General features: G+C 32.9%; 1 protein-coding gene across 1 annotated transcript in view; it reads right to left on the bottom strand.

Annotated features, from left to right (window-relative positions):
• Syn (synapsin) overlaps positions 1-22,161 on the bottom strand; it is a 119,977-nt gene that overhangs the window by 88,016 nt on the left and 9,800 nt on the right. The window contains 4 exon segments of the mRNA XM_036368824.2: positions 582-928; positions 1,232-1,308; positions 3,602-3,645; positions 5,962-6,323. Of these exon segments, the coding sequence (XP_036224717.2) occupies positions 582-928; positions 1,232-1,308; positions 3,602-3,637 (460 nt within the window). The 5' untranslated portion in view covers positions 3,638-3,645; positions 5,962-6,323.

The raw sequence follows: 22,161 nt of genomic DNA on the forward strand, positions 1-22,161 counted from the left end.
ATATACGGATGTGTTGTTAAAACAGAATAAAGTCGTATGGACTGCAATGACTAGAACAAGTGTTTCAAATGAAATTGGGCTATCCAGGTCTAAAAGTAACAGTTGGTGATAGAAAAGGTCGAGAGAAACCTCCTCTGAAGGAAAAGTGTGCATCTTCACTGGTATTTGGAGCTATCATTTTTTCAACACAAAACAGACGAAGCTTTAAATGGACAACGCTCAAAATGTTTACGGGATGCTAACGCTAATTGATAGCTATAAGATTTAATATTGAATTTAGGATCGAAGTACAGATTTACTAAATTTTTTTCCATCCACACTGTAAATTTATCACAAGTTCAGAAAAACTTTAAGTCGTAGAGTAAAATGACGTCTACTCTATTAAAAAGTTAGGCTATAATGATACCAAAGTACAGTACTTAGTTTTAATTCGTTGTATATTTCATGTTTTGAAAACTTTGTATGTACTCGTAGACACTTATTTGTTGATTAACTTGTGCGCTCAATAATCACATAAGACACTAATATAACATAATATTTGTGTTAATAAAGTTAATAAGTAAATATAAAAATGAGTTTACCTAAAATGGAAGCGCCTTGATCACGCGCTGCACCTGTCAAACTCTGCACGCGTTGCAGCAAACTCTCGCGCGACTTCGCTGGGCTGGTTGGGGCGCTAACACCGCGCGGCAGTGCTGGTGCTGCAGTCTTGCCACCACCGAAGCTCAGCGACAACTCCGGACCGCCGGGGGCACCAGCAACGCCACCGGCAGGCGGAATGCCCGGTGCTGGCGGCGGTGGCATGACCGGTGGGCCGCCACTGCTAATTGGCGGCTTCGTGGGCTGATCCTGAATGGGCCGCGCAGCAGGCGGCAGTTGACTGGGATCGACATCATCGTGCTCGGAAGAGAGGTCTCCCGAGCTAAATCTGTGTTTTGTTGTTGTTTGTTTTTGGCAAAAATATTTTCGTTTGTGGGAGTGTGTGTGTATGAGTTTGAATGTGTTTATGTATGTAGTGGTAGTAGCGATAGTTGGTGGAGTTGCAAGTATTTACATAGCGTTGTTTGAGTTTTCATTTTAAATATCATTTTTAGTTATTTTATAAAAAAAAAGGTTATAAAGACGGCATGAAAGAAGAAAATGGAAAGAACATATGAAATTTTAAATTAGTGCTAATCGCTGCTGCTGCAGACGCCAAAGCGCGCCTGCTTTGGATTTTTAAGGCTTTTACCTTCTCTTCAGGAAATTAACATTGGAAGTAAAGCTTGATTTGAACGATGAGAAATTCAGGGTGCTGGTTTTAGGCTCCTGCAGCGCGTTAACGCCAAAAGAGGAACGCATGGAAAACAGAAAAATAAAATTCTCAATTTACTCTAGTATTCTTAGCAGTGCTGCTTCTTTGATTTATCGACTATACCTCGTATAAATAATCTATGATATTTGCTTTTTATTACACATTCGAGCTGGTTAAATTTAAAAAAAAGGCATATCATTTTCTCAACATAAAAACTCTTTGTCAAAAAGTAAAAGCAAGACACGGGAAATTCGTATACAAAAAGCACAAAAAGCTCTGTTTCATTGCATGGTTTATATAGAAGTAAAATAAATGATAATCTTTTGCACAAAACACAAACATTGCGTAGACAAAGAATTGAAAATTATAAACTTATTAGATTTAGGTGCAATAAATTTATTTGTTGTGTTAACGGTTATATATTTGGTAAGCATACCTTATATGCCTACAAAGTAATTTATGTGTGCTAATCTGGGTACGAACCAAAATTAATTATAATAAATACTATATTATTACTATATGCCTCTATTCTACTAATATTATCCTATGTAAATATATATATTGTGGGTGTTGCCTGGTCTAATAAACTGAAATTTATGCTCCATGAACTGTTATGCTATGTTGTATTTCCTTTATGACCCAGTTAATCCAAATTAAATTTCGTTGTATAGTGTGCGACTATATGCCGTTCACTACTATATATAAAGTGTGTAAACTGACTATGTGTGGCTTAATTTATTGCTGTTGCGGTAGGTAGGGATTTTGCGATACTTTTGATAACACACATTAAAGAAAATTCATAAATATAAACTTCTTTTCGTACCCCTTCTCTAAAATTTACCAAGATTTACATTTATTTAAAAATTAGAAGAAGTTATCTATAAGTGCAATGGCATAACCTAATGTAGACCTATTTATTCAACGACCGATCAAAATAGTTCCCATTCGATATTATGCGCTTCTTCCAATCGTTGAAACACTTCTCAAACTAGATTTTTGGAATAGTCTTTAGTTTTTTCAACAATGCACATGTATTGTCATCTATGCTTGTAAAATGATGGGAACATAAGCCTTTATTTTAATTTAAAAACACCTCTAACCTTAGCGGCAGCTACAAACAAAGTAAGCAATGAATACAGCTGAAAATTGTATCGCTTTTATTCTCAATCTGAATGAGATTATTTTCTGTAAGACTAAATCGGCATTAAATTTACTTTCCAAAAATGTAGTTCATTTTTTTACTATAGTTAAACATTTGTAGAAGGCTTTGCAGAAGATACCACAATAGATAACAATGGGTTTGAATTCCCTTTATATAACTAAAGTATAAACAAAGTTGGTCAAACACTGGATGATATTCCAAAATATGGCTATCAGAAGCTAATAAAGTGTATCTCTATTTTTTTTAACAAAGCATACCATATATATTTGCCAAATTTTTTTCAAAATAATTATTATCCATTTTAGAAAGTTCAATCTCTAATATAAAAAAGTTCGTTTACCAGGTTTCCTGCCTCAGACAATAGAAATATCAGCTTAATACGTTAGATCACGACTTCAATTTGCTTGAAAAATTACTGTTATAATTTAATTAGAAGCCTAAAAATATTTTGTAAAATATTGTTATGTTATAAAATTTAATTAATAAACAGCGTTTAATATGCTAACTCAATTGATTTCGAAAGTCAGCATAAAAGAGTGCGACAGGGCGTATGATTCACCAAATGAAAAAATGCGCTTTCATAAATATCAAACACTTTTTTTGGAAACACGTTATATTTAGTCTACTGCTATGCTAGAAATGCACATAGCATAATTGTCTCTATCACCGACACTTACATAAACTTCCGAAAATAACTTCTATAGGCACCCTTTACAATTCCTTAAGTTTTCAACCTAACTTATTAGCCAGCTAGTCTATAAATACTATAAACCTTTCACTTCAAATGCAATCTTCACGCTGAAAGATGGTAAAAATCGTAAAAAGCTGGTTGCTTAAACAGCTATTTTGAAGCAACCATTTCATTTAGCAGTCAAAAATTTCATATGTCTTTAAAATTGAATTAGTAAATTTCTTAGTAAAGTTGTAATTACATAATAATTATATATTTATAAATACATGGTTGAAGAATGAGGACAGCATACGAAAATGAGCGTTACATACATAATACAAAGAGAATGAGTGAGGGAAAGAGAGAGAGAGAGAGAATTATGTACTTGAGATTGAAGTGAAAGTGAGGGAGTTTCATGAATCTTATGGCGGTGAACATTTACGCAATCTACCTCAATTTTTTGTGTTAATTTTACCTTTTCTGTGACGTTGGAATCGAAATTTGCTTGCATCACTGCTACTTTGCATAAAAGTAAATAAGTAAACATAAATGTGCATGCTCACAAAGTGCAGCAAATTAATATAGTTTTGACAAAAAACAATGCTTACAGCTATAAAAATAATGTTTTTACACCATAATACCATAAATTGATGAAGAGTACTTAATGAGCACTTGAGATGATGTAAAAGAGAAAAACAAATAAGACGATTTGTATTCAACACATGAACATAATTAAACTAAAGTTGAAGAAATCAGCGGAAATATTATTGAAATCAACAAATTAAACAGTAATAATAAGTTATTTCACATTTAACTTAAGACACGTGCGAGCTCGAAGCATTTCGAAACTATAGCTAAGATTTCTCTTTATAAAAGAAAAAGTAAACTGTCTGCCTGCGACATTTCCACAAGTCTAATGCCAAACTCAATCATCACACAATTGATCCAAGCGCGCGTGCAATGATTGAGCAACAGTATCAATATTCTCCAAGAACAATCAGCATTTATATTGTTGGAAAGAAATAAAATAAATGCTTTCGCCAGTTGAGTTTTGCCTTTTACGCTTATAGACATTGAGTAGAGCTCATTGATGGCACTTAAACACCGCTGGGCTGACACCAGCGCATCAATTACAGTAGCAACGACAAGCAAACCCACATACATACCTAAATAACTACAACTGTATTTCTCACATTTATAATGTTTTATTTCGCCAGCGGCAGGCGGTCGGCCTTGTTAGTCTGGTGGCAATGTGGTTGACGTGACTGAAATGCGCAAATTTTTCTTGAAATTGCAATAAATAACTGTATTTATGTATGTATATTGCTTGTGTTTTTGCTGCTTGAAATGGAAAATAAATTTTCTTTGAGTATACATTTAGACAGAAAACATATTACCGCCGCAAAAAATTTCGACATTTTCAATTCATAAAATATGCACTTTGAAGATAGTGCAGTTAATAAGAATACTTATTAGAGAATATTAAATTAAATTAAATTTTACGGCAGATTTTAGGACTTTTGTGTGATTTTGAAAGAAGATATGGCATCAAAACTTAATATAATTTGGATATATACATTTCTCAGAGGCCTAAATATAGGTTTTATAGCCTTTAATAGTTTTTTGAACTCACGATTTTGATTTTTTGAGAAATATTAGTTTAAAGCAACAAAAACAAATAAGGACCAGTTGGAAATTGGGTTTTAAAAGATTCCAGATTTTCACAAACAATAACAAGAAAGGCATCAACAAGTTCGACGAGTTCTAAGAAGAATTTTATCGACTTCATCTGGCTTGGAGTATGACGTGAGACGTTTAAGTGGTCGAATAAACTGCTATCATTCCTAGATCAACGAAATCGTTTGTTAGCCGACTTAACCTCAATTCAAACAAAAAAAATGTTAACTTCGTTAAAACCCTTCACAAATAAAACAGTTTCCGTACAATAACTTGATGTTGATAGATCGTATGGTTTGTATGGTAGCTATATGCTATTGTGGTCCAATATGGGCGGTTTCGACAAATAAGCAGCTTCTTGGGGAGAAAAGGACTTGTGCAAAATTTCAATATGTCAAAACCCAAGTTCGCGTATATAAATATAGACGGATTGACGGTCATAGACGACTCAGCTCGTCGCGCTGATCATTTAAACAAATATTTTATATGGTTTCCGACTGGAATTTGCCACGTTAAGTTAATAAATTTCCACGTTAAAAGCGGCCATATTACCTAACAGTTCAAAATAAAAATTTGTACAATATGAGCACGGCATCGTACTCGGCGCTCGAACTGATGCCTTCGGATTAACAATTTCGCGTGAATTTCATTTTAGTTCTCATTATGAAATGACTTACTGGTCATGAAAATGATGCTGAAGGTTGCCGTTATCTCATTTTGTGGTAAATAGTCAGATCTTTTAAAATGGAGATTTTCGAAGCCGGATTGCATTTTGCAAGACCTAGGGTCGTTTGGCTGGCAACAAAAAGATTTTACACTATGGCACAGAATAGCATTTAAGATGAAAAGCTCTTGATATTTGCTGTTTACGTTTTCCTGAAAATAATGTTTTACTTTTCACGAGTATGAACTTAAATTTAATTAAATGAATAATAAAAAATACAAAACAATAAAAGCAATAAAAACTAAATAAAAAAGAATTCTACAGCTGATGGTTGACCTCGTGCAAGCGTTGATGTGCAAGTGGAAATGATCGGTGAAAGGTGAATGTGCAAGTGCGTATAAATATATAAATTTACATACACATAGAGATATATTCAGATGTACAGTTATGTGTGAGTGTGTGCGTGTGTGAATAAATATTGGTTTAGGGCTTACCGGTGGCGGGGCGCAGTATCGCCCACACCCAGCAGTTGCTATAGCGCTAATATTGACAGAAAACTGCGAGTTAACCGAACAGTGCTGCGCTGTTCAGTTCGAGGCGCTCAACTGTCTCGCGGTCCGCAGATGTTCAAATGTACCCTTACCAGAGCCAAGTGCTTTAATAGGCGCGAGCGCTTATACCGTTGTTAAACGCTTCGGATACACAGGAAGTTTGCAAATTTAGCGCACAAAAGTATTTTATTAAATACAAATACCACACTCAGCAATACTCGCTGCCAGTTGTAGCTGCTGCGCGCTTACTTGTCTTTCGTATGGAGTGTTGAGACGTTGCAGAACCTGCGAGTCACGCCCAAATGCTGCAAGAAATCAAATTAGAATATTTAAGTTATTTAATTCTTACACATAATAGACTTTGAAAGCTGTTGGTGGAAGAAATGATATTAAACTTATGTATCTAATTTAGGGATATGGGATTTCGAATGGCTGCCGAATTTACATAATGAAAGAAATTTTTATTTAACCAAGAACTGGGTAACCGGATTCTCATTCAGATTTTCTCAGACCTGTTCTTACTTTATTACAATATAAAATGCACCCAATTGGGGTTATACAGGGTGAGCCAAAGGCTTCCTTAATTTGTAAACAATGATAACAAGTACGTAAGTAGAATTAAAAAAATTAGGTCTAGTGAATAGACCTATTTTTGCATTAATTGAACGTAATATGCTAAATAAAATAAAAGTTAAAATTAATTTCGAACTACCAGTTGACTTTATACCGCATATATCGGACAATATGTGAGTTATCTTAACAAAATTAACTGATAGTATAATGTTGAACATACTACTAATTACCCCGACTGCCATATACTACATATAATTGATCGGTCAGTGTATGAATTATATATATAAACACATAAACTTTTCTCAAATATATCAAGCAATTTCAAAAGTTAGTGCAATTAGCCCAGACCTATCCTGTATCGTAACTTCCGACTTTCCAGCTAACTTTAAACCGTTTATATTGGTCAAAATGTATGATATTTAAATGAAATTAAGTGGACAAGTTAATCAATCCGATCTTCCCAAAATTAAAATACTCTCTAAAATGTTACTTATACGCAGCGTGCGACCTAGAAGGCACTTTATTTTCTTTAAATAAAAATAAATGTTTGCTGAACAAAAACTAATTTTATATTTGGTTAACTTATCCTATTATCTTATTTTTCACACATTTTCGGGTAAAATACAATATAAACACGCTAATTCATACAACGAAATATAAAATGTTACGTTAAGCCCGGAACTGAAAGGTAATACCTAAATAAATACCTTTACCTATACACAAGCAAAAATTATGTTTTCGCGCACATATATACATACATATATACATTTGGGCGCCATAAAATATGCGCCTACAGCAAGTTTTAACATTTTACACATGAATGTGTGTTTTTGGACACATGAAATATTTGTTTCCTCTGTTGAAAATACACAATAACGTCCCTTTTTGTGTAGCAGCAGCGTTGTTTTGTTTGCATGTAACACAGCTTTTATGACATAAAAGCCAAAGCACACACTCGTGAGCATAAATATTTTCAAAGCCAGTCGAAGGATGTGTAAAGAGCGAGAGAAAAAAAGCCACTCAGGAAAGACAGTCTACAATGTATACAAAATGTTGCAACATGTGTATTGTCACCGCGCGCCTCATAACGAGACAAACGCCCCCCGGTCACTGGCATTTAAAAAATTTTAAAAATTAGCAGCTAAACGGTTGTCATATTAAGGTGGTTGGATGGACGATTTTTTTCCTGTATTTGTGTTTTTTTTCGGAAACGAACAAGTATTAATGTTCCCTTTATGAACACTTTCGCGGACATTTTAATTTCTTTTCCAGTCACGAAAACATTAATTCTTTACATGTTTACTTTAAAAGCTATCAATACCATTAGTGCGAATAGCGAGAAAGTGTGATTAATTTGCAATTTATATATAACTGACTCTAAACAAGTAACAAATTTCAAAGTTTCGACCACACATTTATGAAAAACACTACCAAGTCCAATCGGTCGCTAGTTATCAATAATCGCACAGTATATTACAACGAGGTCCTGCCAAAACACCCTTTCAAAAACTCCTAAATTTTGAAAATGTTCTGGGGTTTTCCATCTTAGCTTCTTTTAAAGTGGAAATTTGAGGACCGTGGAAGATATTATAAATATATCAATAGAAATATAGAAAGCTAAGCATTCGTGGAACTGATGATCTCTTATTTTGTTATCCTCAGAGAATACTCTACATTCTGCAAATTGTGCAAATCAGGATAAATTTTCTGTTAAAACTGTTATCGTAATATTAAGAAAGTTTCTATGAAGAGACGCTATTAAAATCTGTAAAAATTTTCTTTCGGGGGATTCCAATTGATAGTAAAATTTTACCGTTTTACATATTCTATCTATTTACTAGAGATTCAGAGTATAACAGATCGTAAAATTGTAAAAACCTCCCGGTGCAAGTCGTCCATGATGAATGTTTATAAATTCAAATGTGGTTAGCTCTACTGAGAGCACTTATATTTAGGTAGTTGAGATTATTGTATGGAAATTCATTATTTTCAAAATGGTATCAACCAATTTTAAGAAACGTTATAAAAAAGTAAAAACGAAATTTGGTCATGGGCTACATAAAGATCCTGCTTCTATTTCGCAAAACCGTTATATGATAATTAAGATAAAATTTTAGTCATAATTTCATAATAGCAATAAATTGCTTAAAGAGTGCATATTTAATCAATTTTTCAAGTATACACAAAATATGCTTTTCAATTATTCAAATTTCTATTTTAAAATCCAACTCATAATTTACAAATAATAGCTCCCTCCCTCCTTTAACTGGATGTATCCAATTTAATTCTCGCCTCAAGCGCCTTGAGTTTGCGCCACAAACTTAATATAAAAAAATTTATTTATGCGCAGCCGAAGATAATTATCTCCCACGAGCAGTAGAAACCCAGCGACTCACAGTTACCTGCCTTTGGGCAAAGCCAATCAACTACTTCGGATATACCTTTATGCTGATTTACCTTATCGCCAGCTACCATCTGTGTGTATCACAGGGAATTCATAAATGAAATTATGCGGAAATGAAGGGATTGGGAATTTCCATGCCGGTAATATGTATGCTCATATATATCTATGTACATATATAGTAAATCAACGTTCTTACAGCTTTGCTGGCAACCTTCGACTCGACAATACGACTATTCGGCTGTTTATTAGCCGTGTATACGCATCGACGAAAGGGTTTTTGCCGTAAATACCTATAATATCGCTATCATTAAGAAAAGCAGGCGATATAAGAGCATAGCAGTTGATTCATAGAATGTAGCAACTGCATAAATGTAGTAGACAAGGTAACACAATGTTGCTGTTATACACTGGGATATAGTGGATAATAATTAAATATTTTTTTCAGAAAACCATTGTTTGCTATTATTTGCTATTAATTTTTTACTTAAATGTACGTAATTATTGCAGTAAGTTGTTGCCTACATTTTGGTGACTTCTTAATATTTTAGTCGAGTCACATACCTCAGTCAACGATAATTGAATTATGAAACTTCAGAGCTGTTAAAACAATTCGAATTTTTTTTCAAAGTATAATGAACCACTAAAAAAAAGTTTTAGCTAAATTTGTTCAACATTTTAAGCAAATGGAGTAAAGAATAGTAGTTAATTCAGCGAAGAAAAAGTAAAATGGATGTTTAGCTTTTAAAACTTTGTGAGGCTACTAAAAGTTTTTCAACGAAAGGAACTTTTTTATATAGTTAATTAAATCATTTTACGACGACACCGAAAACAACTCCAAGCAAAATATGTACTACAGAATTGTATTTCTTTTTTTACTCAAATAAAAATATATAGTGCTTACGTCATCATATTAGCCTGTACAAACAAACAAGTTTCCGGAAAAGAACTTGATTTCGATCGATCGGTTTCTATAGCAGCTATATGCTATATTCATCCGATATCGGTAGTTCCGACAACAGCTTCTTGAGGAGAAAAGGGCATGTGCAAAATTTCAAACCAATATCTCAAAAAATGAATGAAAAGTTGGCGTATATAAGGACGAACAGACCGATATGGCTTAACCCACTCAGCTCGTTACGCTGACCATTTTATATATACACTATAGGGTCTTCGACGGTATAAAAATATAAGGCAAAAATTTAATCCAAATTTACTTATTCAAATATTTTTTTTTACACTGTATAACATTTTCAAATCCGAGTTTTGCTGGTAATCTTTCTCATCTTTTATCTGTTCTCTTTCTCCACTGACAAGCATTGTTATTTGTTATAGTTGCTTTCGTCGGCAATAATGAAAGTGAAACTGTCGTCTATCGTCTAGAATTTTTCCTCCAGTCTAAGTCTACGCAACTATAGATACATATAAATATAACGTTATATATATGCACATGCCTTAACACCTTTTCGTATTTACACCTGCTCGTGTGCTTTGAATTTTTTCTTTTTACTTTCGATCTTTTCCTAAGCTAATTCCGTATGAATGTGTTCATTAATGTTATCGCTCGTGTTATCGTTTGTTGCTTAAGCTTTGATATAATCTAAGTAATTTAAGACCCGCTTGAGTAAGCTCCATTACACCAAGTCGATTCCATTTCCTAAGACTACTTATCTTGCTTAGCATTTTGTATGTGCAATCCCTATAAATATTACTTTGAATTCTGTAAATTGTTATTTTCTTACTCATTTGCTGAAGAATGTAGCATTGTAGCACATGTTTTGCTTTCTTTATGGCATAATTTTATTATAAGTGATGTGTAAAGAATTCATAGCTATTCTTCGATTACTTTTATTTCTTTATTTTGCCACTTTGTTTTTCCAAATACGTATTTTCGTATTATATACGAGTATATATTTTAGATACTAATGTTCGTATACTAATGTTCGTTTGTTTATCTAGTAACCCAGGCACTTAGTTTTATTGCCGTTTGAAAAGAAAGATCTTCCTGTAGAGCCCTAAACGTTTTCCCTCACCTATATGTAGAATAAAATGAAGATGGTGGGTAATATTAATATTTTTGATATAGAATATTGATGTTTTCTAAGGCGAAGGGTAGGCAAAGTTATGAAGGTATTTGGGGACATAAATATTTCCGGTTCGTACCTTCTTTTATAATTCTTATATAGTGTTATAATAACAACAAAATGATTTTCATTTCTTTATGACACCTTACTGCATTAAAATAATTTCAGATAAAAAATTCCATTAAAGTTCTTCCTAAGTGTAAGCAATTATTGCAATAAGTTGTTATCTACATTTTGGCAACCTTTATAACACTTTAGTCGAGTCACAAAAAATTTAATGACAAATTATTAAAGGTGTGTAAAAATTCTAGTTTCTTTTTCAATGTTTGCAGTGCTTATAATGAGCAATAATATTGATAAAATAGGCTTCAATTACTGTATTCGGTTCCATGGCACCTTAAGACACTTAAATCCATTTTTGGAAATTCATGCTTAAATATACCAATCACCTAAAACTTTGACCTGAACCGCATCAATCCTTTAGATTCGATTGAATATGGAGCTTAGGTCCTCTGACTACAACTAAATTAAAGGTAGTGATTTTGAAACATTAAAATAAGTGGAAAAACATTTCAACTATAATTTCGATCTCTTCAAAGTATTTTTTATATGAAAATTTGTCAGAAAGGTTATCAAAGACTCATTTTCAAAAGTGACTTTGATTATTTAAAAAAACAACACTTATTATGTGATTTTCGAAATATAACTCTTTCTATAAATATATTAAATTTGATTCGGACAGGTCCATATAAACTGCGTACGTAAACGAAATCGTCTAAAAATATTTCCTACATTGTTTGATCTCCGAGGAGCCGAGGTATAATACAACACGAAAATATGATACAACTTTTAATTACATTAAAATAGTTCAAAAAGGGGTTGTTGCCAGTTGTCTGAAGATTTAGACAAATCTTTAATAAAAATTGTTACATTATATGAGTAAAAAAGTTATATTTAACCAAAAACAATGATGAATCTCTCTATTCTCAATTACCTCTTATGTTTATTAAGACAAATCTTAATTTCTATTGGTTGCTTTAATTATCAAAAATTGGTAGATATTACTACATACGGTACATATCGGTTAGTGAGGGAGTTATTTCAATTTGGGGATTCCTTACATTCCTCCAGCACTAATGCAAGTAAGTTTATTAAACTAAAATTTGTTTGTCAAGTTGGCTTCAAATAGATATTTTATAATATATTAAAATTGTATATTAATGTAATATATCATTGATTATAATCAAATATAGTGTAGCTTTTATCTTTAAAGTATTTACCCACATGAAAAAAATATTGCAATTACATAATGACAGCTTTGAGCACACTCCGTCTGGATATCACAGTTCTCTGAACAGAACTTAATTAAATGGAAACCAAATTGACAAAGACGGATCCACCAAATGGGAATTCGAAAAAAATTAAATTCTAAGAATCAAATCTCTCATCAAAAATGTGAAAGAGAATGAAATGAATACAAGAACAGGAATCCAAACAAGAATTGGAGCAAAGCAATCAGATACAACTCATTTGGCAGTTAATGTCGATGACAAATTCAAAGCCAATGACACACATGCATATGGCAACATACGCACACACTCATCATACATTTATAAAGATACAACAAATAAGAAAGACATGAAACAGCTATATACACCCAAAGACTAATGGGACTATAGCATGAGGTGCCAGAGAGGTGCGCCGGAGAGGGGAGGAGACCATTTCAATTAAAAGGAAACGGAAACAACAACCGAATCTGTTGGCGGCGACAGCAGAAACTAACAAAACAGATATAAATAACGAAAATCAGTGCCCTGAACGGCGTTTTAAGGTATACAAAAAGGGGGGAAAAAGGCGAAGACGAATAAAACAAAAACAAGAAGAAAATCGCTTTCTCTGCCTTCTTCATTTTCGAAATGAAAGAATTGTTCGACATAATGTCTGCCAAGAACCGAATGCCTTAGTGATTTCACGTAGCTTTTTAGGCACAGCAGTGCACTGGCACGACGACAGGGGAGAATCAATGTGATAATGTATTGTAACATTTGTACCCATAACGGTTGCTTACATATCTTACTCACACTAATGCGCCGCATATATGAATGCAAGTATATATAAACGTATCCATATCTATATCTGTGTATATGTATACACTAATTTCAGTGCTGTGATTTGGCGTTTGTTTTTCGCCAAGTGTTTGCTGGCAGCGACTCGTTGTTGGTTGGTTGGTTGTTGGCAGCAGTTGGGAAAAATGGAAAATCAATAGGCTTGAAAAATTAACAAAATTTGTGTGGTATTAATGGTGTATTATAGTACTTGCTAGTTATTGTAATATGAATGGTAATTTTAGTTATTCTTCCAAAAAGAAACCCAGTTAAAAGGTGTTTTAGAAAAATTGAAATCCCTACGTATTTTAATAGCGAAAACTAATTATTTATACTCCTTAAATGGAAAAAACCATTTACTATATTTGTAAAAAAAAATATTATTCTCTAAACAAATTGTAATTATAATATATCTTGAGCAATCTTGATGAGCTTATGTAACTATTTGATACATAAACAAGTAAGGAGGGGCTAAGTTCGGATGTAACCGAACCTTTTTTACTCTCGCAAAGTCAAATGCTATACTCCTTTGAGATTTCTTTGCGGATTGACCGATATTTTCGGTAGAAGGTTAACCGATTAAATCATTGTTGCTTGATTTGTATACTGGAAAGTGAAAAAATCAGATGAAATTTAAAATGGTGTTATATGGGAGAGAGGCGTAGTTGTAATCCGATTTCACCCATTTTCGCACTATAACATAGAAATATGAAAAGAACGTTATGCACCGAATTTGGTTGAAATCGGTTAAGCAGATCCTCAGATATGGGTTTTCACCTAAATGTGGGCGGTGGTAAAGATATCTCAATTTTTAATCAAGTTACAGCTTGCAAAGACGGACGGACGGACGGACAGACAGTCACCCGGATTTCAACACGTCTATCTAACTCAATTAATTTTAGGTGATACAAACAACCGTTAGATGAACAAAACTATTATACTCTGTAGCAACATGTTGCGAGAGCAATAAAATACTATAAGGGAAGTATTTATATTATAAGGAGTCGAGGGGTTACCATGAATACTTTTAAATATATTAGCAGCGTTTCAGCATTTAGTATATAAAAATCTGATCCAAAAACATATCTTGCCGAAATATATATTGAAGTTTTCACTTAAAAATCGAAATGAATTTAAAAGAACGTCTTTTCAAAATTACTTTAAAACTTCTGATATACTGATTTTTCTGCAAAACATTTACTTATCAAAGCATCCAATAATTATGATTTGTATTATGACCATACCATAGAAACTAAGGTTGATAATCAACAATAGTCAATTAAGCAGTTTGAATACATTGAATATTTAAAAAAAACACATATACTTTACTTTTTATATTCTCGGAGCATGTTGCAACAGAGAGTAATAGTTTTGTTAATTTATGTTCCATGTTCCGATCGACACTTAATCACGCGATTTAGGCTGTAGATTATCTCACTAATCTATTAGATTTATCAAGATTTCGCCATACAAAAATGGCCCTTGTTAATCTCGTCACCGAGGTGATTTTAATCTAATCTACTCGAAAGTTAAAACAATGTCAACAACTACACCTACTTTCTATAACATATTTAACAATTTGAATTAGCATATGATTCCTTCTCTTTACAGTATATAAATTAAGCACCAATTAAGGTGTCGAAATAAAACTAAAATTCAGATACCGAATACATGGACCCCAGTAACTGTAGCTGTGTTTTAACTGAAAATATCGATAAATACGTGAGATATATTATTAAAATTTAGATGGAAAGCCTTATTAATAATAACTTTAACTATTAAACAATTAAATTTATAGTAAATTACGAGCTTCATGTTAGTAAGGAGAAGCTTCAAAGCTCCTCATGTCATTTTCAAATGAAAAAGAAATAAAAAAAACGTTAACTTCGACTGCACTGAAGCTATATTACCCTTTAGAAGGTCTTTCTTATAGCAACTATATGTATAAATAAATTTGAAAACGTAACCGTTATTTCTAGCCAACCGGCTCCCAAACTTAAGACGCGTTTTTCTCGAAACAGCGGTGACGAAAACTTCTTACAAATAGCTGGATTGATCGATTGGGTAATTATCGACGGAATATAATAATTTCGATTTTTTCAGCCACTCTCCTCAAAGTTACACTTCAAAAAACTGCATTTTGTCAAAAATCAAAGGTTTGAATATTCCTCGATCATTACCTGTATTCATCTATTGGAATAATAATTTGTTTTGGTTTTTGAATTTGAGATAATTTTAAGCAGAAAAGTCTTCCTCACCACCAGACACCGTTTTTCGGAGGTATAGAAGATAGGCGACAGGATCAAAGAAATCCAAAACTTTTCAAAATGAATAGTAATCAAAAAAAGCCTCAGTACATTAAATTTTATAATTGTACATTATTATACCCTGAATTGACTGTATTAAGTTTGCCACGAAGTTTGTATCACCCAAAATGAAACTTCAGAGATATACTTGCACACGTTCTTGAGAAGCTGCTCATTTGTCGTAACCGCCGATATTGGACTACTATAGTATATAGCTACCATAGCAATTGAACGATCGGAAACAAGCTCTTGTTTGGAAAACTTTCTCATTTGACGAGATATCTTCAAGAAATTTGGCATGTATTATTAAGGTATGTTGTCGAAATTTGACATGTGATATTGCCCAAAACAATGGTGCAAACTTCGCAGTCAACGAGTTTTCTTGCTTTATTTAAATGAAGTGTCTCTTCAAAAAAAATTCACAAAAAAAGGGAAATATAATAATAAGAAAAATATCCTGTTCAGGGTAAAAATGGAAAAGGAATTTGATACCGAGTTTTTCTTATAAAATTAATATTAACATGACATTACCGATAATTCAGAACATTTAGTTGGTATAACTAATCCAATCGCATAATATTTTGTATTTTCGTTCGTTCTTGTAAAATCCTGAAGGCATTTATACCTTATGGTACACCAAAGCAATTTTTCATTAACATATAATATTACTAGAAATTCCATATATGTTATATGCATTTATATACAATACATATTTATGTTTGTATGTTCATCATACACTTTTGTATATGACCACATGCACACCTTTCCATTTTGTAAGGTAATCCATGTGAATGTGCATTTTTTTCTTCATGACAGGCCATGTTGGCAGCAGCCAACAATCATCTCTCGCCACTACAACAACCCATTTATCACACACACACACTTAAACACTCACACGTCTATTGTGAGCCTTTGCACACTTTTCTTGATGCCGCTGCAATGTGTCTGAGGCAAGCAAAAGCGCGTTTTCACTAGTTAAGGATTTCATGATGTAAAAATGTGCAAGCGCATATGGGTGCCACAGCACATAAGGCACACAAGTGTACATAGAAAAAGCAAGAGAATGCCATATATTAAAACACAATTGTCAAGTCTGCATAGGTTCTCATAGCGCTGAGCCAGCAGGTGTAACACTTGCGGACTGCACGAGAGCTAACCCATTTTCCCCGAAGCATTCACTTTTTCTTTTCAACGGAAATTCTTCCACAAAGCGGCTCAAGCTGTGCAGTTTCGAATGTTTGCGCGTAGAAATTTAAATCCGCTTCCCGCACACCGCACATTTTCCCACTCACTTCCGCGTACACAAGCATTTGCACCTTCTTTAACGCCTTCATGCGCATAATGTTTAGACGACGGCAAAATGTAAATCAACGCCAAGCATGCTTAGAATGAGGTTGGCAAGATTAAAGCGTATGTGGAAGGTTGTGCATGACGTATGAGTAACAGCGATGTAAAAAAAAGTAAAAAGTTTTCAGAAATATTCCATTTTTGAGTAACCGAAAGTTTACAAAAAGATTTGATGTTTTGAATATTACATTCTCGTTAATTAAAATGGCTGGGTAATCAGCTAATAATTGAGAGGTTAGGGCAGTCAAGGATTTTCAAAAAATCGAAAAAAAATTTATTGGCAAAAAGAATACTTTAAGGTCCTAAAAACATTATTCATTACTATAGTATTGAAAAATTTCGATTTTTCTGTTCAATCCATTGCAGTTTGAATCAGTCTGCTAAGAGATAAAGTATGTTGATTGGAAAACAATTTTTTTTCAATTCGGTATTAGGGTCCACAACTAATTTTTGATTTTTGGATTTAAAATTATTGCTTAATCCGGTATTTGGGATTAAAAATTTAAAAATTTATTTTTAGTTTAGATTTAAGGGATTACAAAATTAAAACACATGCAATTCAATTATTTTTTAATACCTTTAAAAATAATATTTTAAGCCGATTTCTTAATTAGTTCCAAAATTTTCGGTACTTTATGTGTGTAATAACCCCTAAAAGAAAGAAACTCGATTCCTCCCAAAATAAATAGTCAAGTGTAGGTCTTTGAAGCTTTAGCATTTGATCACCAACAGAGAGAGAGCGAGAGACAGGAAGGAGAAAATAATTAATAATTTAATTCAATAAAAACACGTCAAACACACTGCCGACAAGCATCCTCAACTATATAGCCTTTAACCAAGCGCAGTGAGTTGTTGTAGTCAACAAATTCTTAATGATGGATGGAGCTAAATATAATATAATCACGCAATCCAAGAGCTTTATGCCCACGCATCTTCAATTTAATGCTCTTAACTCATGAAAGTGTATAATAAAAACTTAACTATACACACAAATACATAGATAATCTACATAAGCATCCTTGAGAATTGAGCTACGTACACACACATTTATATACCTCATTACAGTTCGACAAGTATTCAAGTATTAGTGTGCAAAAAGTTTTCATGCATCATCGGGGGAAATCGACAAGTTCGATACACGCAAATACCCTCTTCAATTGCCAAAACTAAAAGTTTATGTGGCAAGTCTGCTACCAAACAGAATATTCAGATTTTTACGACACTTTTTGATAACCCAGAAGTTTTACTGCGCCAAATTACCTTTCTCCGCTGATTTAACTGCGCGCACTAAAAAGGAAAACTACTCGTTTATTACATTAACATAAATACATAAAAATATCAGTAGTATATACATATGTACATGCTGAACATAGTGGCGAAGAACAACAACGTGAAAATATAGTTTTATCTCATGCGATATTATATTTTTTTTAATATACATAAGAAAGGTAAAGTTTTCATAGGACACTAAGGTAAGTAAGTGATTTTTTAACACATTTTGTCGCACTTCTGTATAACGAATTAGTTTCCAGAACGCTGCAATTTTTTTAAATTTTCCGTATGTTTTGCTCTCCTTATAACGAATTGTCTAATATCGAATTTCTCAATACTACGAAATTTTGTTGCGACCATTACTCGAGTATTCATGCGTTTGCAACCTCCCTACTCGTATAATGAATTTATTTTGATTTTACTTCATATCCGAGATATGTATATGTATTTCCCTTCCCAGCCAAGAGACTAAGGTTTTATCCCTATTCTAAAACAGCGCAACAGAAGGCTAATTTTACCGAATATTTTCCGCATATGAAGGCAAACAAGCCTATATACTATTTCAAAGAAAACTTAGGTTAGAAAACTTACAGTTGCCAGCGATTCTACTGTGACCAGACATCCAAATGAGTCTGAGGATGAAGTAGCTTGCTGTTATTTCAAGTGAGGTCAGACACTCCTTAACTAGCTTTGAGCGCACAGAGGCTCTCTAAAAGAGGCTGCACTTCGAAGCAGTATGTCTACCGCTACCTTGATAGCATCCACTTCTGCCAAAAAAATACTACAGTGATCCGGTAGCCTAAAGCTAAGTTTGACACAGAGCGAACTCCTCCCCACCTCAACCTTCTCTACTAGCTTTGACCCATGTGTAAAACTTCTTCTCCAGCAGCTTCTTTCCATCCACAGCCGCCACGAGTGGCTTTTGCGACGCAGTTATCCAAGTTTTCAGTATGCAGTTGAAAGAGAAGAGAATTTCGGTGTGTCCTTGTGTGTATTTCCTTTATATTCCCAGTTTCCCTGAGCCGTAGAGCGCCCTGTCACCTGTCTGCTTAAAACTTATAAACCAACCTTTTCAAATAATTCTATATTACGAATTTTCTATATAAGGAAGTTTATTTTGACAGTAAAAAATAAATAAATATGATTTTAATAAAACTATAACATTATCCATATTGTAAAGAAGTTTAAGAAAGTTTTAAGTTTTAAAGTATTATTTTTGGAGAGGTAGCCGCGTGTTAAAAATCTTAATTAATTAAAATTACAAAAATAAACATCGTCAAATCTAAAACTGTTTTAGAAAAATCGCAAATCAATTTTTTTTTTCATTTCAGTTGCCACATTTTTAGTTTATTAATTTCTTAAACTCATTTGATAATATAAATAATGCATATAGCATCATTAAAAATAAGTATTTAACTAAATAGATCAATGAAATATTGTTGTATTTGAAAACGTTGCCACCTGTTTGAAAATTTTAATTCCATCAAATTTATAAAGTACCATAATACAGTATAGCTAATGTATATAAATGAATATCAAATGACACTCTTAATGTAACCGCCTCAAACCGAAGATTTCTGAGATTATTTAAAGACAACTACTACATGAAACATAATTATGAATAAATAATGAGTATACACAAACATTTTTGTTTTTAGCGAATTATTCGCTGTTTTGCAAGTTACTAAAGTAAGAGTCGTCCACTGCTGCTATAATTGCGGCCTGCACTTTGAAAAAGGAAACGCCGAACTTCGCTTGAAAATTAATTGAACTTCCTTCTGCCAAAATTACATTTTTTAGAAAATCGAAAAACTAGAAGGTCATTAGTAAGAGGAATATATACAAAATAAACAGAAAGAAACCGAGACGAGATTGGATGTTGTCTTCGAGTTACAACTGCAGCCAATTTTAAAAATGCTGCTTCGAGAAAAATGCATTTAAAAATAAACTGATTGAACTGAGCATGTCTACACTTTAGATGAGCATAACTTGAAAAATATTTGAAATATTAGTATGTTTAAAATCTTACTATGTTTTTTCTTATGGTATAGATTATCGCAAAAAATATTTTTTCCAAATTTCACACCAGGTATGCGATTGCATGCATCCCAGAGCTGCGAAATATGGCTATATAATACGTAAATATATAAGTAAGTACATAAGCCAATGGGATTTATTAGAAACTTAGTTTCATTTCCACAGTTTGCTTCGTATCCCAAAGTTTTATATTAAAATCAAGCTAATTATTTCAAATGAGATATATATTTATTATATTGTGCATATGAAATTAAAGCCAATCACATTATCGAAAATCATTATAGTAAGGAAATAAGGTTTAGGCCTAGGGCTAGACCAATTCGATTCATATGCAACACTAAAGCACAGAATGGTTAAGAAATCCGCTTAATTTCAATAGAATATCGGAAGTATATAGTACAATATCCAATATTATATTTCACTCAATTTTCCTAAGACATCTTACTGATTGACCGATATATACGCTATAAATTCAACCGGAAGTTCGAAGTTCGTATGAAGTTGTTATTACAGTGAGACGCTCTTCTAATTTTTTTAAGATAACTCACATATCGACCGTATATACGATATGAAGTCAACAGGAAGTTGGAAAATCTTTTTATTAGGTACATATATGGGGCTAGAGGAAATATTGAATCGGATAACATCGATTTTTGGAATAACATCATATATTTATAGAAGGAGATGCTCTTTGACTTTCATTAAGATGGGTGGTACCACGCCCTAGAATATAAAAAAATGAGAATAGTACAAATAACACAGAGATGGGGGGCTTCAGAAATTGTGGTCGGATGCTGTGATTTACATATACTTGTATGTACATATGTACCATATATGTATGTATATGAAAGTGTGTGATGATAAATTTATTTAAAATTGCTTTTGAAGAGCCGCTATATGACCTCTTTTTACAAAATATTCAATTTTCGACTATAAATCTCTTAATATAATTGCATAAATATGTAAACAAAACATATATATTTATTTGTTGTTATCTATCGATTATTTATGTATTTGTCAGATTGGTTGTTATACTTCATGAATTTTACCATTTACCTAAAACTATGTGCGAATAATTTTTCGCGCAGAATGCATAAAAAATTCGTCATCTGATGCCACAAAGAGTTGAGCTTTAAAGCGTTAAAAAGCCCACGCATTAACGCACGTATACACATATACACACACAGATTCGCGCCTCACAGGATTTGTATGCATTTTCCTACGAATGTTGGCATTCGCAACTATTCGAGCGAAAGCGACATACTTACTCACTGTATGTGTGTGTAAATGCAGCCACATAATTCATGCATATTTATCTGTGTTGGTTTATTTGTAATTTTCCGCATACAAATGCAGCTCCCTTGTTGGCAAAATAAATCACGGCGAATTGAAAACAAGCAAGCAGAAACGTAACTGAGAAATGATACAAGCACTTTCCCAGCAGGAGCTGGAATAATAAAAAAAGGATTACCACTTCAGTGGCACTATATAGGAGTAATTATGTTTCGTCAGATATGTACATAGCTACTAATATATGAATATACATATGTATGTATGTATACATATGTAATATACATACCATGGGTACACACTTGGCTTGAGGTCGAAGACATTTATGACATCCTTTTTGTCCTACATACGAAAATGCAAACGCATGCACGTCCAGCTATTACTTACCATATATATGTATACATTAGGGTGTCCGATATTTTCCAAGTGGATTTTTTTTCGCAACGCCCCTGAAGTTTCTGGCTTTTCCATAAAAAAGGGATCCAATGTAAGCAAACGTTTTTCATTTTACTTATTCCATACATTTTACATGGTATTTTTTGATCTTTGCAATCATTTTTATATCCAAAGTAAATAAACTTACAACTTTAAAAAGTGATATTCTAATATGAACTTTCCGAAAATGTTGTATTAGAATATCACGTTTTTAAAGTTGAATATTGATTTGCTTAATGCAAAATATCCCATGATATAAACATGGGAAAGGAATATAACTTAGACACGGTTTA

This window comes from Bactrocera oleae, chromosome 2 (assembly GCF_042242935.1).
Source record: "Bactrocera oleae isolate idBacOlea1 chromosome 2, idBacOlea1, whole genome shotgun sequence".
NCBI lineage: Eukaryota > Metazoa > Arthropoda > Insecta > Diptera > Tephritidae > Bactrocera > Bactrocera oleae.